Source organism: Struthio camelus, chromosome 7 (genome assembly GCF_040807025.1).
Source record: "Struthio camelus isolate bStrCam1 chromosome 7, bStrCam1.hap1, whole genome shotgun sequence".
Lineage (NCBI taxonomy): Eukaryota > Metazoa > Chordata > Aves > Struthioniformes > Struthionidae > Struthio > Struthio camelus.
Window position 1 is genome coordinate 17,136,790 of NC_090948.1, and position 17,360 is coordinate 17,154,149.

Below are 17,360 nucleotides of genomic sequence, written 5' to 3' on the forward strand. Positions count from 1 at the left end.
CAACGCCGTGGTGCCAGGGGCTCCGGAGTGGGTGCCAGCCCCGGCAGGGAGCACCGCACTTACTTGGAGTGGAGCCCGTCTTTGCCGTAGGGCTGCAGCAGGTACTGGTGGACGATCTTATCCCGCAGCGTCCCCGCCAGCTTGATTTTCTTCCGGGAGCGATGCAGGTTGATGATGTAAAGGGTGATGGACCCTCGGACGTAGTTGTGGCTGCAATAGGGGGAGAGTGGAAAGTGAGGGGAGTGCTGGCACATGCGGGGGGAGCATTGCCTCCAAGAAGAGGATTTGGGGGTCTGTGTGCAAGAGCCGGCCTCGGGCCGCTGCCAGGAGGGGACGTCACCGTCCCAGCTGCCCTCTGCAAGGTGATGCCACCTCCTCCTTGCGAGGCCCAGCTCTGCAATGAAACCTTTTCAACCTCCCCTACCCTGCCTTGTGCCGTACCCGCGTGGAGGGGACCCTGCCTGCCGACGGCCCGGGGATGGCACAGCTCGAGGGGAGGGTCCCGCACTGCTGCCTAAAGCGGGGATGAGGGGCCCGGGGGCAACTCCCCCAGGTACTTGCTAGGCTGAGAACGAGAGGGGCTCGGTGCTTGAGTGGCGTCTGCTCCCCACCGCCCTGGGCACTGACAGGTCCAGACACTGATCCCTCTGTCCCTACCGAATCAGACAGCCCCAAACAAAGGCTATAAAGCACTTTGCACCTGTCAGTTCCTGGACAAGGTTTCCTACCGAGCTGGAGGCATGTTGAAAGCATCTGGACTGTGTAAAGAAACAGCCTCTCCTCCTCCACAATAGGAACTTGTGTCTGCGGAGGAGGCGGCCGCCCCCCCCCCCCCCCCCCGGCCGCCCTGGGCCGCTTTGAAAGACCTTATCAGCGAAACAATAACCAGGCCGGGCTCCCCGGCAGCCGGGGGGAGCGCAGCCCGGCGCGTAACCCGACCGGGGGCCCCTGGTGAAATCCACTCCCTTGATCTCGGCTGCTGGGCTGTCCGGCGGCCACCCGCATCCGTCCCCGGCCGTCCCCGTTCCCAGGCACCGGCTTTCTGCCACTTTCCTCGGCGCTGCCTCCTGTCCCGCTCGCTCCCTCCGCCGCGACAGCGGCCAGAGCAGCGCCCGGGTCGTTCCCCTGGGAAGCAAACCTTCCCCGCGGCCCCTGGCGAGCCCGCCGGCTCCCTCCCTGCCCGGCCCTCCGGCAGCGTCCCCCCTCCGAAACGGCCTCCCTCGCCCCTCCGCGACTCACTTGTGGTAGCTGGTGCAGTGGGCGTAAATGCGGAGCTTGTCGCGGATGACCCTGCCCGGCCGGGGTTTCCGCTGGAGGCCGGCCACGTGGATGGCCAGCACCTTGGGGCCGATGAGGCGCTTGTAGAGGAGGGACAGCCAGTAGTCCTGCGGGGCAGAGGGGACAGTCAGCAGCACAGCGGTCCCCGCGACTCGCAGCGGGAGCTGGCAGCGCCAGGCCAGGAGAGACTGGTTCCACCGCTTACGACTTGGCAAAACTTTGGCTATTGGGATGAAAATTTGCCGTGCCAGATGTTTACCTTGGGTTGGGCTTTTTTTGTGTAGTTCGAGCCAAAATGACATTACTGTTTCCAGGAAAGAGATTAAGAAAAAAGTACATTGCTTTGCCCGTGCTAACAGACGCTGACTGCCTCCAAAGGAGCTTTTGCAACCTCCTGTCAGTTGGGCGGCGGGGTTTGCGGGAAGCAGATGCCCTCTTTGCTCCCACGAACCTGGACCGAGCCAAGCTGCAGACTTCTGCACCCTCTCAGCTGACGCACACATGACCATGACGATGATGACGACGTCTCCGAAGACTGTGCCTTCACCAAGCACGCAGGTCTCCCTCCACCCCACTATTTTACCTGGGGCTGGAGCACTCCAGAGCTCTCCCGTGCCCTCAAACTAGGTACACGGCATGCCGTTTTTGGCGGCCCCGCTGCTTTGGGTGCTCCGAAGAGGCATTTCTGCTGCTGCTTCAAAGCCTGCCATGGAATCTAGCGCCCAAGAACACAGGTGGGGAAGTCAAGCACTCAAGAAATAGGAAACGTTCAGCCCCTGCACACCTGCGTTAATGATGCAGCCTTTAATTACGTCACCGCATACTATTTTTTCCCGCAGGGCACGGCCTCGCTCGGCACACAGGATGGGCCCCCAGCCCCGGGGAGGGAGGCGAGGCTGCGCGGCCGTCTGCAGGGCCCCCCGCTCATCCGCTGCAGAAGCTGGGAGGTGTGTGGTAAAGGAAGCAGGGTTGTAGGGAGGGAAAGGGCAGTCTCACGCTTCGGGCGTTTGCCTGCCGTTCTGCACAGCGAGGGTCCTTCCCTGCCACCGCTCCGGACGCCCTGGGGTGACGTGGGGAAACGCTCTGAGCACACGGGGTGCTGCCTGAGCGCACTGGATAAACACACCCCAGCCACCCAGGCTGAGACCAGGCGCAGGAGGATGCTATGCCAGACCACCGATCCGCATTCCTCTGCGGCCCAATTCAGCCTGCGTTTTCGGCTGCAAAGCAGACCTTTTTCTAGCAGCGCCAGGCTGTCCCGGCAAAGGGAGATCCAAGCCCACTTCCCCTCGCTCTAGGTAAGCTCTAGCCACAGAGCTGCCGGAAGAAAAGCTTCCTGCTGCCCTCCTCTCACTGCACTGAACCCCGACCGTGGGGCTTTGTGCCACACCAGTCTAGTACATATTTCCTCTGCAAACCCAAGGCCCCAGCGGAGATGCGGCGGCGCAGGCAGAGGCGCGCACCCCACTTGTGCACCCCGAGGAGGCTCAGCCCACGAGGCCGAAGCTCCCGGGAGGACAAGCTGCAGGTGGCTCGACGCCACCCGCCTGCCGTCGCTGCTGGGGGCTGCCGTCCCCATCTCTGCTGGCTGGCGGTGCTGCCTCGCACCCTGGCGACCTGTCTCCTCGCACGCACCGACCGATGTCTCCTGGCCGTGTCCTGTCGGCAGGAAGCACGTGCCCTCGCCGGGCTGCGCCAAGCGGCCCTGCTCGCGCGTTCGTGGGAGCGCGTCGTGTTGTCAGCTCCTGCTACAAACCGGGCCGGTGAGCAGGCGTCGTTACAGACGAATAACTACGTTAGTTTATAGCGAGGCCAAAGGTGAACACAGATTGCAGTGTTTAGCCCCAAGGTTGTAAGATGAAAATAAATGAGTTCAGTGCCCCGAGCTACCTGTTAGCTCAGACACTTAATTCTTTCTAGCAGCCCCCTTGGGGTTTCTCTCCGCCTCTACACATTTCCACTGACAAGATGCTTTTTCCCATGAATTTATGGGAGTGATAGAGAATACAGCCAGCGAATCAAAGGCTTTCCTTGGGAACTTCATGGCCACCCTTGAAATCTCAGCACAGGTCTCAGGAGCTCTTTTCCAGGCTGAGCTGGGGGATCTGTTAGGACCCTATCTGTGAAGCTGGTAATAGCGGCTCCGCAGTTCAGCAGCCCTTCTGGGCAGAGCAGGGCCTCGGGGGTTTGCTTCTTCGACTCCTGCTTCCTTCTGCCCTCAAGAGGTCAAATGAATTGTCACAGCTTTTGATGGTAACGTTTTGCAAAGGCAGAAGAGCTGCTGGTTGCCCCAGCCCAGCAGCAAAGTGACAGGCTGGGGCTCCCTCCTAAGGTCCTGGTTACAAAGCCACCAGTCACAGACGGCTTCTGATAGTCTCATGGGCTCGAAAACGTTGCAGCATTTCTGTGCGCTGCTCACAGGCCGTACCAGCAACGGGTAGCTGCTGCCTCAGCCACGTCCTTTTGCCGAATTGAGGGGACAGATCACACCTGGGAAGTATTAACCCTGAGAAAAAGGTGCCCCTGGTTTTGAGGTGGTGAGGTGGTCCCCCCTCAGGGCCCAAGCTGCAAAGGGTGGGTGCAAAGCTGGGGAGTGAGCAGCACTGGCAGGGCTCGTGTCCCTGCAACACTGCAGGGTCCCCTCCTTGCACAGGAGGGTGTGGGACTGTGGCTCTGCCCCACCAGGCACCTGGAAGAAGAGCTGGAATAGGCCAGAGGCTGCCCAGCCTCATGATATGCCCCGGTTACTGCCAAATCTGACATTTCAGCATACACTCTTCCAAACGGCACTTCGGGCAAAAGCTTGCTCTCCTGCAGTGCTCCTAGGAGCTCTCATGGGAGCCAGAGCTCGCACTGTGGCAGCTAGTGTGGAGGCACTGGGGGGCGTAACTCGACAAGGTCTCCCCGCACTGGCATTTGGTCACTGTCAGTCTATTGTCCCTACCCTTGCTCCAGAGGAGCGGTTCACATTTTGCTTGGGTACCGGCAACACAGAACGAGCATCTTGCTGTTCAGTGGCAGCAAAGGTGCAGCAGCTCCTGGCCTTGGCATGGGCTGGGCACAAAGAGGGATGTTTGTCTCTCTCGGAAGCATTTGCCACATTTTGTGAGCTTCTGACCTAGCTAAAGCACACAGTTTTTCTAAGTAACATTTGCAGAGGCCACGAGACAGGTCAGGCAATGAACAGTAGTACAGGATGAGCTACTCCGCAAGGTGTGAGATGGCCGCAGTTTAGCATAAAGGATTTTGGCGCAGGGAATGCACTGGAGACAGGACGCAGCATCTGCCGCGGGCTGGGAGGCTGTCTCCAAAGCTGTGGCTTAGCAGAGGGCTGGGCGCCGCGACAGCAAACTGCCTTGCATGGTCTCTCAGGGCAGCGCTGGGACTAGGGGGACTGACACGTCCCTCCAGTGTCAGCAAGAGGGGAGCAGCAATTTTACCTTGCTTTGCTGGCAAGTCTGTTCTCACAATAGATCTGAAGTCTACATTTTAAGAGGGATGTGGAAATACCAAAGAGAGTTCGAAGGAGGGCCAGAAAAATGACCCATGGGTTGGAAAAAGAGTCTTTCAAATTCAGGCCTTGAGGAACTCGAGCTATTCGGCTTACTGCAGAAAAGCGCTGAAGACAGCTGCAGCTTTTCGCGTCATCGCAAGACTGCTTGCAACAGGGGCCAAAATCATGTTACTTGCAATAAATTAGCAGGAGCTGGTGACACTGGGTATTTGGATGATGAATTACACATGCACCTAGTGTGACGAAAACAAAATCGCCATGTGCGGGCACTTCCCTCCAGCTGGGCTGATGCTCCAGGACGCCTCCTACCTCTTGGATGAGTGAACCCTGATTAAAATCACATCAGGGGCTTGCTCCTGGGTGGCTGGGCACCTGCAGCTATCGTTCGTTTTGGTTGTTTCCTGTTCAAATAGCTACCAGCTTGGGAAAAAGTTACTCCTGACAGCCATCTTTTCAGCGACGAGGGTGGCTTTTCCACGGATAAATGACCTCTCCCCAGGCCCCCAGCCTGGCAGCGGCTGGTGGTCCCTCCCATGCAGAAACTCCTGCTGAGAACGGCCCTGTGATGGACGCTCCTTGAAGAGATAAGCGCCCACCCCAGCAGAGCTGGCACCTCGCAGCAAGCTTGCCGGGGGCCCGGTGGAGGCAGCCCCGCTTGGAGGGGTGAGTGGTGCTCCCCGGCTAGGTGCACGGCTCTCACCAACACAACCTCAGAAAGAATTTGGATTTTGGAGTCGCAGAGGGCTTCTGTTGTGAGGCCGGAGCCAGTAATACAGCTGTAACGTTAGAGGAGGAATAACAGAAAGGAATCTGGTCCGCTATTAGTCCCTGGGGAACCGAAGGAGCTTTCTTGCTTTAATTACTTTGCGGAACCATTAAGCAGTGCTGCCACTACAGCCCTCGGCAGAGCTGCCGGCTAAGAGCACCTGAACAAAGAAAGCCGTTCTGCACTTCAGGAGGTCTCCTGGCCAGCCAAGCTGATTTACGGGCAGGAAGGGCAGTTGTCTCAAGTGAGTTGATTTGTAGAACTCAGGCCAGCCATATCTACTGAGTGCCATGGGGCCAGCGAAGGCCCAAGAGCTTTCCATTAGACAGGGAAAGCCCAGAGGCTCCCATTTTATCTCTTTGCACATTTTAATTCATTGCAGGAGCTTTTAGAAACTCAAGCTTTTGGAAATGAGGCTGATTTGTTAGGCCTTCAGACAGACCTATTAACCAGATCCTCCTGCCTCCAGAGCCATTACAAGGGGCACAGGAGTGTATCCACGGTCCCGCCTCGAGGGAGCAAAGCAGCTTTACAGCCTGCCTGAGTTTGCTTAACTGCACGCTAACCACATGTGAGAAGATGTTGCCATAACCAGAAAACTAGTATAGCAGATCCTAGGCCTTTCAGTCTCCCGGGGGCTGTAACCAGCAGAGGCAGCTGAACTTCAGACACGCATGCTGCTGGCCCCTTGGTGCACAGCCCAGCACAGAGGAGCCTGGGGATGTGCACTGCGGCGGGCTGAGCAGCACGACCCATTGGCTGGGGAAGCCTCCAGCGTGTCCGACAGCCTCACGTGCTTGTAGGGACCTGTGCGAGATGTACAGCAAGGTGCTCCCGCTGTGGCTGCTCTGGGGAACTCTGCCTGGGGGCTGCCTACCTCGCTCCCTGTGGCTGCCAGAGCCGTGCTGGGGATGGCCCCGCGCCCCCGCAATGCCACCAGCAGCGCTAACTAGCTGCCACTCACCGTCATCCTCTTTCTCTTGCCCTGTCCTGAACCTGACTAAACTCTTCCTCTGTCCCTTAGGCATGCTCAAATTTCAACAGCCTGTTTTATATTTCTCTGTTCCTGCACCTTAATCTGCAGTTTTACACAGTCCGATCAACCCTTATTGAGATAAGCGTTGGCTAATCTAGCTAGTCTGCCTTCCTATATATCACAGGACAGAGGATTTTGCTCTTTTATCCCCTCTTGTGAGCCTGATGGCTTGTTTTTGGCAAGAGCGTCTTCCAGGAAAGTAGTGATTCTGGTTTTGAAAGTTTAGAGGGATGGAGAAGCTGCCACTTCCCATGGAGTTTGTTCCAACAGCTAAACATCCGCACTGTTAACAATCCCACTCCTTATTTCCAGTTCAAATTTGTCTGGCTTCAGCTTCCAACCAGTGGTTCTTGTTCTCTCTTTTTCCACTAGATTAAAGAGATCTTTAGTATCCAAAGCTTTCTCCCTGTGGAGGTCCTTACATCCTGTTCAAGACACTGCTAGCTGTTGCTTAAGCAACGCTGGACTGATGCAGCTTTTAACATTATCTGCAATTTTTATGGGCTTCTTGTACTGTGGGAGTTCCAGACTTGCTGACCCAAATCTGGGGTTCCTGTGCAAGGTCCTGTGACAAACAGAGCTGAACGGAGCCTCTCCCCAAAGAGAACATTTGCTGAAACATTAAACACAGAATTATCAACCCTCTGGACTCAAGAGCCATTCAGCAAAACCTCCATCATTTCCAGAGCTGCAGGGTGGTGCCGCATGGGGGCAGAGCCAGGCCTGGGGCAACGCAGCAGTGCCTCCCCGTGGCCCCTGCTGCCTTCCCCAGCGGGAGACGGGGCTGCCAGGAGCAGCATTGCCAGCACAGAGTCATTGCCAGCCAGGGGATGTAGCTGTACATAGCTCTGCTTGAACTGCTCGCCTGGCTGCCCGAGAGCGTCTGCATTAAAATCTCCTCTGCCGAGCACTGCCGCTTCTCCCGGGCTCCCCGCAGTGGAGCAACCGGGCTGCCCTGCACTTCGCACTCTGCATACCGGGATGCAAAGCCCACAGGCAGCCACTGCCACACAGGGGGGCTCAGCAAAACCCTCCACTTCCCCAGGCCTGCTCCAGGCCGCGTCAGGAGAAAGTGCTGGGTTCAGGTGGTTTTGTCCCAGCCTCGCCTTTGACTCCCCTATGCCCATTTCCAGGGCCTGAAAATCCACCTACTGCAGCCAGCACAGCCCTGCCCCATCTGTCTTTCCCAGCACCCCCCATGCCCCGCTCGGCACACTCCACCGCCTTGTCGGTGAGCTACTGCCGAAGGCTCTCCCACATGGCTTTCACCCAGCCGGGCTCCGCTGTGCACTACTTCCACCTAAACCGTATTTCCTTACCAGGTGATCGGATTACAGTTCAAGACAAAAGCCCTGCAAAAGTCCAAATATTGGAGAGCTGCTGCTCCTCAGGTCCTGCTGTCATGACACAGGGGGTGGTTAGATGGTTTGGATATAATTAGTTCTTGACAAAATCATCTGCATCTTTGATTGTTTGCTCATGTGTATTTCTGAAACCTGATATTTGGAACAGGGTCTGCAGTTCCCTAATTCCACGTTTTCTCTCTGTAACGCTCAGCAGTGTCTTCAGCCTTCCCCAGTTTTCTGCAGTCTCCCCAGCTCTCTGCAAATTTTCAGACAACCACTCCCAGCGCTGAGACAGCTCCAGCCCCTCTCATGATACTCGTGGGCAAATCCCACCTGCACAGCCTGGCCTACTCTCTCAGCCCTCCTCCTCTCCTCGAGGCACTTGTCCTCATATCGGTGACCCCGGCCAGCAGCTTTCCCTCCCTCCAGCACCCCATCTTCCCATTCCTCTGTCTCTAGCTGAAGAAGGATTTTTTGCTACGTCCTGCTACCCTTCCTAGTCTGGTTTCCTCTTGTGAGGCAGGCTCTCTGATTTTGTTCTCAGAAGGTCATATACACCTCGGAAATGGGACCTATTGTGCTGTTCCTCATCCTTCCCGCTCTAACAGCTGTACATGTCTCGTTTCGCAGCCACTCTTACCCCAATTTTCTTCTGTCTTCGTGTCATGCCCAGCCAGCTTTATCTGCAGGAAAGCACAGCACCCTCAGGCCAGCCACCTCCTCCTGCTCCCGTGGGGCATTTCCTCCAGCTGGCAAATCCATGCCAGCTGCCTGTCTCTTCCAGACCATCAGGGGCAGGGAAATGTGAGCTACAATCCCCGCAAAACTCACTAGAACTGGTCTGTGTATTGCTACAGGATCCTCCCCTGAAAGGGATCTCCAGGGGTGCAGCAGATTTGAGGGTGGTGGTGGTGCTGTGCATCCTTGGTCCTGCTCTTGAGCTCCATCTTCCAAATACTTTTGTTAACCTGTTTTATTTGCTGCTTGCAGTTTACTTCCCCTGCTGCTTAGTGCTCTGCTGCCTACAAATCCTTTCCACCTCCATCAGTCATGGCCTGCTGGCAGCACTGATCAGTTATGGATCCCAACGGGAGCGAAGGACACCAAGGCAGCATCACGAGGCCACACGGCCTATGGGCTGTCTGCAAGCCCTGGAAACACCATGCTGGCATCTATGCAGAGTTTGCCACCTGCCAGAGTGAGCATTTGCTTTTTGCTGAGAAGGGAGGGAAGAGGAGGCTGTGGATGACAAGGAAGGGCTCGGGCTGCATTAGCAAGCAGCACTGAGCCAGGGCAGGAGCAGCTCTGGAGAACAAAACACTGACACTGCGGCCTCAATGTCTGCGGCACACCCACTGTGCTATGGGAGGCTTATTTAAACTGGCTCTCACCTGGTCCAGGAGACTGAATAGCTATTAGTATTAGGGAAAGGAAACCAGATCATGTTTTCCAATGGTTCTGCAAAGAGTCCCAAAGCATGGCACGTGGGGATAGTCAGGAGCATCGTTCCTGATCCCAAATAACCTGCCAGTGTGCACGCAACCAGAGCCTTGGAGAACAGGATCGTCATGCACAGCTGTCAGCAGCACCACAAGCTCTGTGTCCAGACTGAGAGGGAAACCTGGGAACACAGGGTGGCTGTAGGGAGGCTGGAGGTGCCTTCACAATGAGGTGTCCCAGCAAACCTGCACCACAGCGCCTGGCTGACTCATGCTGTTAGGAACAATCAGCAAAGTCCCATGCTGGCATGGAGTACTAGAGCATGGGTTCGTTTCACTTGCAACTTCCCTGCTTCCAGTTCTTGCTCCTATTCCTTGGAATTTCAGCATTAAGAGCTAGGAAAAAGGGCATCACACTGTCTTGCTGGAAAGCCAGCTAAGGGGCCAGCACCAGCCATTCATCCTGCAGCCTGGGGTCTCCCCAAGCCATGTGAGTGGTGTAGCTGGCCAGGCCCCGAGGAGCAGCCCTTTTCCATAGCCTTCAAGTCGCCACCTTCACTGCTGTGCTGGTATGGGGACCCCTGCAAATGGGGGCACTGGGAAGGGGCTGGCAGCTCCCCAAGCAGAGCCATGCAGAGCCACTGCCTCGCATGCTACACCCCTCACTCCCTTCACTCAGCCTCTCTCCCTTGTCTCTGTCTACTCTGCTCTTTTTTTGCATCCTGGAGAAAGGCCAAGCATTGACATCAAGGCAAAATTCATGCTGTGAGAGCAGCAAGCACAGCAAACCCCACTGAACCCTGGGGACACGGACAGGAGAGTCCACAGGGGCATTCTGCAGTGTGGTGTGTTTGAGATCACCCTTGCCTAGCATTGCCCTTTGCAAACTGGCCTGGAGAGCACCAGGTCTCCACCTTCCCAGGGAGCAGAGCAGATGAAGGAATGGCTTAAAATCTTTTTTTGTCATCACCTCTCCTTAACAGGGCCCAGGCGATGGAGGCCACAGAAAGGGAGCAGAGCTGCAGGATCAGAGGGGATGGAAACCAAATGCAACTTTTGCCATTTTCCATTCTTCTGCTACTTTTCACCATAGTGCTATTTCTTTCTGCTCTGCTGGCAAGCATGCAACCACACTGGGAAGGGCTTTGCAGGCCCACCCATCTCCTCCATAGCCGCAGAATGGCTCTGCTGTCACTGAGGTGGCCAGGTTGGTGACCTGCATGGCCTAGTGCCTCCCTCAAGATGTGGGCAGTGGCTGTGCCCATCCTTGCTGAATGTCAACTGCTGCTGCCTGTGGGATGCCCCTGGGAACATCACGGCATGGCTGGAGCAGGAGAAGGAGAAATGAGACGGGGGTGCTCATCAGCTGCCCATTCCTAACAGGGTAAAGCTGGAAGAGGAGCTTACCTTCGAATGACGGGGCCAGCTTAAAGGTTAAAATGAAAGGTCATAGGAAGCCCAGACTCTCCCATTCCTCCCCATTCACGGGGTACGTTTGGTGCTTCTACCCCTCTTATGGGCAGATTCTGAGCTGAGTCTAGTCTTCCTGCTGCTTTGCCGTGCCCCTGGCAGGGACCAGGATTTCTCCCACGCTCCAGCTGTGGCCCAGGTGTTGCACTGTGCTGCTCTGTGTGGTGCACCCTGAGCCAAGGCTCTGCCTCACCCTGGCTCTGCCCCGCAGCCTGGCAGTGGCACGGGGAGCGCCTGCCCCCAACACAGCTCCGCCATGGATAGGGGCTGGCTCTGGCACAGGGGCAGCTGGAGGAGAGGGGCTGGAAGATGCGATGTCTGCTGTAAATTCATGGGTAATGTGGCAGGTTGGGCTGTTGGGGGTGACCCAGCTGCTACCACTCCAGCCACAGTTAAAGCATTGCTGTCATAGGAGAGGACAGGTTCAGCTGTGCATGCAGGATGTGGGGAGCAGCAGGGCACTGAGACATTGCGCCACGTCAGACACAGCTAGACGCTCACACTGCCACATCCGGAGGTGGCCGGATCCTGCAAAGCACTCGCTTTGGATGCTGTCTCAGGTCAGCACGGGCCCAGCCCAGCCCTGCAGGTCTCCTCTCCCTGCTTGCACAAGGCAGGATGGAGCCCAGTTGGGCAGCATTAACTGTTTGGTTAAAGCAGGTGGCTGACAGCACAGCAGCTTTACAGCTTTGCTTGCTCCAGGCTGGAGTGTGTCTTTGCCCCAATTTCCAGTGCAGGAGCAGCACCGCTCCAGCACATGTCCCCCAGCCCCAGTGGGTGGGTGCCAGAGCTGCTAGCAGCAGCATGACTTTGATGGATTTGAGAGAGTACAAGCATACGCGCTTCAGAGACTTTTTTTATGGTGCGCTAAGAGGGAAAGGCCCCTTAACCCGTTGTGACTGCAAGTGGAGTTTAGGTGCTTTAGATCCCTCTCCCTGTTTATGTACAAAACAAGCCTCGGAGCAGTCCTCTGGCGATCCTGGGAGACTGAACATGGGTACAGAGAGCAGAGGATGCTGCAGTCCTGGGACACGGTACGACCATGGTTGAAAGGGCATATTTATGTTCTTGCTTGCAGATCGGCTCAGATATAAAAAGCGACTCTGATAGCTACTTACAATGAGATCATCTTTTGCAATGGGCACGAGCGAGGACACGTGCACAGCTCTCCTCCTACTCAGGGGAGGCAGCAGAGGGGACGCCCTGCTCAGTCTCCCAGGCCTCTCTGAGGCAGCACCCACCTAGGGCTTTTGGTGCTCGCTGGCAAGGCTGGCTGTGAAATTTCTGTGTGACACCATTTCTGCGCTGACCTTCAGAGGGCCACTCTTCGGCTGGAGGTCTCCTTGCAGAGCCTTTCCCTCGTGTATACCTGAACTGCCCTGAATTTCAGCCCTCTCTCCCCAGGCTTGCTGTCCCATTGCAAACAGTTCCTCGCCTTCTCCATCCCTTCCCTGTCTGCAGGCGTCGCTCAAACCAGCACCAGTACTCCAGCCTGTGGGGCAGCTGGGGGTGCCAGACGCTCGCGTTGCAGATTTACGGTCGTAGGGAACAGTTTCCATGTGTGCGTGAGCTCCATTGGACCGGCTCCCTCTCCCCACCCTCCGTCACTCGCAGGCTCACCGAGCCTGCGCCCTCGCGCCGCGGTGCACGGCGCGCTGCAGCCCGGTCCGACACCCACGCTCTGAGAGCGGCCCCAAGAGCCGAGGATCCCCAACGGGGGGATTCGACAGCCTCGATCCCTACCGCTGCCAGTTCGGCCGCCTCGCGTCTGTGCGGCACGGTGACTCAGTGCTCCGCTTGCAGATGGGCCGGAGCAGGCAGCGTGGCTGAATTCCCCCGGCTCTGAAGCCAGCTGGCTGGGCTCGGAGGTGAGAGCTCGCAAGCGCTTTCAGGAAAGGGCTTTCCGTCTTGCGCTTCCACACACAGATGCTCGCTGCCTCTTTTGCCTGCTGGACGCTGCCCAGCTGAGCAGTCGGGGTGCACGGCCGCCTGCCGGGAGGCGGGAGCCACCGGCAAGGTCGGGGCGAGCCGATGGCCCTCCAGACTTCAGGGCCTGGCTGTGCTACCCGCAGCGCAGAGAGGGGAGATGGTGGGAGAGGGCCTGGCCCCCAGCAGCCCCTGCCTGGAGAAGGCCTCCTCTCCCGCGCAGCGCAGAGGCGGCGAGAGGCGCCGTCCGGGGAGATGGCTCCTACCTCCAGCTGCAATTAGCAGAGCTTCCAGCCAAGCCGGCTCGGCTAACGAGCGCACCAGGGAGCACGCACGTGCGGCCCTCTCACCTCGCCTGGCACCGAGTGCTCGGCGGGCGCCCAGCCCAACGCCCGGGGCCACGGGCCCTGCCTGGGGGAAGGTCCTCTGTGCTGGCACCTGGCACAGGGGCCCCTTGGCTCGTTATGCTCGAGGAGTTAGATGGGCCAAACGATTCCTTGCTGGGAAGGTGGTGGGATGGGTCAGGCAGGAGACGCCGGCCACTGAATGGCCAGGCACAGCCCAAGGGCCCGGCTCACGCTGCGGCTCTTCCCTGTGAAGTCCCCAGGGGATGCTGGGGACAGCCGCAACCTAGCACCCAGCTCTTTAACCGTGGGGTTTTGTGGAAAGCCCAGCCAGGCGAGGGGACAGACCACCGACAACAAACACAGCATGAGCCCAGCATACTCCCACCTCCGTTACTGAGCACAGCTTTCCCATCTAGTTCCTAAGCCCTCTTGGACTAAGCAAAGGGGGTGAAAAAACACCTGCAGCTTCCAAGCAACTGACCAAAGCACCATCAGGCCCACACCTGTGCATTGCTGCTACACTTCCTCGACAATGCCTTCAATGCACATGCAGTATCATACTGTCTTTCACTGCCGCAGCTGAGAAAATAGGCTCTACCATCGCTTCAGCCTTTGATCCCTCTAGGCCTTTTTCAGACCCCTATATACCACTTGTTAAACTTAGCTCTGGAAAGGAAGTTTTAGCATCTACCTATCAAGGATGGATATAAAAGAACACGGTGCCAGGTGGAAGCTCATTTAAAAGGTGTTTAACATAGTCAAACAATCCGAAGAGATAGCTCATGCATACCTGGGAGGCTCTCCAATAAAATAAAAGCAATGTATCATTCTGGATTGTTTCAGAATGACACTACGCAATGCACTTGTATGTACAATGTACGTGTACTACGTACACAGCATGCCTGAAATGAGCCTGTACCTACCAAAAGCCAACTAAGAATTTCAAATGCCCTCTGAAGGACAGCTTCTCCCCTCGTTTCCTGCACTCCCCATTTCCACACGTGAGCAGATGGGTTTAGATGCATACAGGCAGACTGACTAATGTGGCAGAGGTTTTTTTCTTTTCTGAAGGGCTTCTGAAAAACTGAAGGGCTTCTCATGCGGTTAAGCCCCAACTTTTATACAAGTGGCTGCTCTGACCGCTCAAGGAGAAAAAGCACTCCAATGATACATGAAAAATTTACCTCCATATAACTGAGCATTAAAACACTTGAGATCAGTTGCATTAGGGTTGGCAGTAGCACTTACACTCCCCAGTCCGACCTAGCCCATGCCCAGGCCAGAGAACATCACGTCACCCAGTTTCTCCTGTATTGCTCCCCATTAGTCTGGCAAGAGATCCACACCCTGCAGAGGAGACCAGCAAAGCACGCTGCCCAGTGCAGAAGCTCAGAGACAGCCTCAGCTGTCCCCCTCTGCAGCACACATCCCTTGCATGGTACTTCAATGACATCAGTTTAAGGAAAGGGTGGACAGGCAATTCTGGCAGCCAGGAAGGGCATACAGAGCTGCTCCCATCATCATGTAGTAAATGGCCTGCATGTGGGCACAGAGGCCACGTCCCTTGCAGGATGCTCCAAAAGCCCCAAGACACTGCTTAGCTTGTGAGATAGCTGTGTGCGTAAAGCCCAACACAAATCTGACCGCTTCCCTAATTTTAGTCTGCGGCACAGCACTTCTCCACTGCGCTGTCCTCCCTGGAGACTGCTCTCAGGGAACCATGCAGCACCACACAGCTGGGCTGCTGCAGCACAACTGTGGGTCGCAACGCTGGGCACAGGCAGCAGATCAGCTTAAACCTTGCCTTTCGCGGCTTAACTGCACCTTTGCCTGCAAGCTGTTATTCCCAGTTCCTCTGGCATATCCCACCAAGGTGGCCAGAGTTTAGAAGTTTGTTTTCAGGTCAAGGCTCATCCTCAGAAAACACAAAACGAGAGCTCCCCAAGCTGGCCAGGTGTCCTTCCCCGGCTGCCCCACCTGAGCAGCCCAAGCGCAGCCGAAGAGCGAGCCTTGCGCTCTGCCCGCTTGACTCTCCAATATTTATCGCTGGTTCAGAGCATGGCCCGTGACAGCAAATATCACTCCGCTATACATAGTGCTACGCGATTATTTTTCTGTTCCTTTCCCTTTACATAACTAATCCCCCCGTGACAGTGCGCTCCTGGGGGAGAGGCTGAAGCAGTGAGGCAATTTAGAAGCTGAGACTCCCCAGCAATGCCCTCCGAGCGACCCCTGCTAACGGCATCCCCGATTCCCCAGACAGATAGCACGCGCCACATTTTATGAGCTTCCCTATGCCATTCGCCGTAACATGCCGTTAACAGAGACTGTACTAAAACGTGCAAAAGCAGCAGCGTCCGAAGGGCCCAACTCAAGGCCTGTAAACCATACAGCGATAGACTACAAATCGCTTTGGAAGCAAAAGGGCTGTATGGGCATGGCCGCGGTCTCCCTGGACGGGGCAGGAAAGCCCAGCCACCCGGGAGCAGCGCCTAAGGACACTGCTGTTGAGAGGATCAGCTTCAGCTCAGCATCTGTGAGCCCGAAACACGCCATCCTCTTATCTGACAAGCACGGCCCAGCAGCGGCAGGGGAGGAGGAGAGGAAAGGCTCCTACGGGGAGCCCCGTCCCACCTCCCGCTCCCTGAGAAGCTGCCAGCTGGAGCAGTGATTGATCCCGCAGCGCAGCGGCCCTTCTCTCAGCAGCCAGCTGACTCACGCCCAGGCTGCATGTGGAAAAGTCTTTGTCATGGCAGCTAATGAGCAGATTGGATTTCACAGCGCGGCGACCCCGCACAGGTACATTCAGCTGCTTTCATCTCGCTGATAGCTCCCACGGGAAAATAGCGGCCGCTACACCTCCAACCAGGTCACAGTCTGGCCTTGCTGGGCTTTTTCATGTTTGCAGCTTTTAAACCCTCCAGCAATTTGCACCTGCCCATGGCTCTTTTAAACCACAGGAGGGGAGAGAAATGGGTTTTAAAAGCACACATTAGAGTTTGTGCAGGAACATGATATTGGAACATGGGAAACAAATCAATGCTGAAGCATGTGGGAGAGTGAGGAAACAGCTATGAGAGGGGGTGGTGTCTAATTTATTAGAAGAATTATCTTTAAAACAACAGTAAAATCCATTTTAAAGACCTTGATTGTCTTTAACAGTCCAGGTTTACTCCTGGACCTCCTATCCTGGCCTCAGTCCTGCTCATAACTCTACGCCTGCTCCGAGCACTTTGTGGAGGACTTAGCGGAAGGTACAGCCTGTGCTGCTGGGAGAGCCGGCCGGGGGCCACCCACCGCCTGCTGCCCCCACGCTCGCTGCAGGCAGGGTCTGGGCTACGCTAGCCTGAACAGGCCCCAAGCCCCCAGGGATGGAAGGGATGCGGCTTAGCCAGAGGAACTGGCTCTTCCGAAGAAATCCATCAAGCGTTTGCCCTAGGCTCAGATGCATCTCAAATGAAGTTCGAGGCCCGCCAGACTCCATTCACCCTGTAGCCCAGGGCTACGTTTGCCAGAGCGGTGCCCGTGGAGCAGCCCAGGGCTCCCCGGGCGGACAGGTGCTCTGCCAGCCAGAGAAGCCTGGAACAGCACGAGCAGGGGATCAAGGACTCCTGCTTAGGGATTTGCTCTCTGAAGCTGCTTGTGAGACAGTGCTGGGAAGGTTAAAGCAGTCCTAGTGTCTGAGATACCTACCGTGTCTTTCCCTGACACTCAGTGATGTCACATCACAGGGGTGCTGTTTTCCCCAGCTGAGTAGGTAGGAGACAATGGTGAAATGCAGCTCCCCGAGGCTCTGACCCCTTGCAGTCACTCCCCAAGATCCCAGCACAATGTAAAAATCCAGGTTTAACTGGCAGGGTTGCCGTATCAAATGCATACCTCTCTAACGTGGCTCCCCTTATGATTCCCAGATCTCCATTACACACTCCCGGACCTGCTGGCAGTGTCTGCCGGGTCGCTGCCCTGGACCACCCCTGTAAATTCCTTCCAGGGGAGATGCAGAGCACCCCTCTGCTCAGCCAAGTTCTCCACTTACAAGGTGGAGAATTTACTAGACCAAAAACAAAAAAGATGAAAAGGAAACCTGCTACTTTTAAAGCAGCTCTACATACGGTTTCTTTATTAGCACGCCGTGCGCTGGGAGCCCCAGCTGCCCAGGCCTTTTTGAAGTGCGAGGGATGCTGCAGTGCACGGATGAGGATTGCTATTCCGCTTGAAGCTCTGAGTGACTTTCACTT

The 17,360-nt window shown here is 56.4% G+C and overlaps 1 protein-coding gene across 5 annotated transcripts in view; it reads right to left on the bottom strand.

Annotated features, from left to right (window-relative positions):
- HPSE2 (heparanase 2 (inactive)) overlaps window positions 1-17,360 on the bottom strand; it is a 130,985-nt gene that overhangs the window by 1,471 nt on the left and 112,154 nt on the right. For all 5 annotated transcript variants that reach the window (XM_068949940.1, XM_068949939.1, XM_068949938.1 and 2 more), the window contains 2 exons: window positions 1,240-1,385; window positions 64-210 (listed from right to left, as the gene is read on the bottom strand). In XM_068949940.1, the coding sequence (XP_068806041.1) occupies window positions 64-210; window positions 1,240-1,385 (293 nt within the window). The remainder of the gene's footprint in view (window positions 1-63; window positions 211-1,239; window positions 1,386-17,360) is intronic.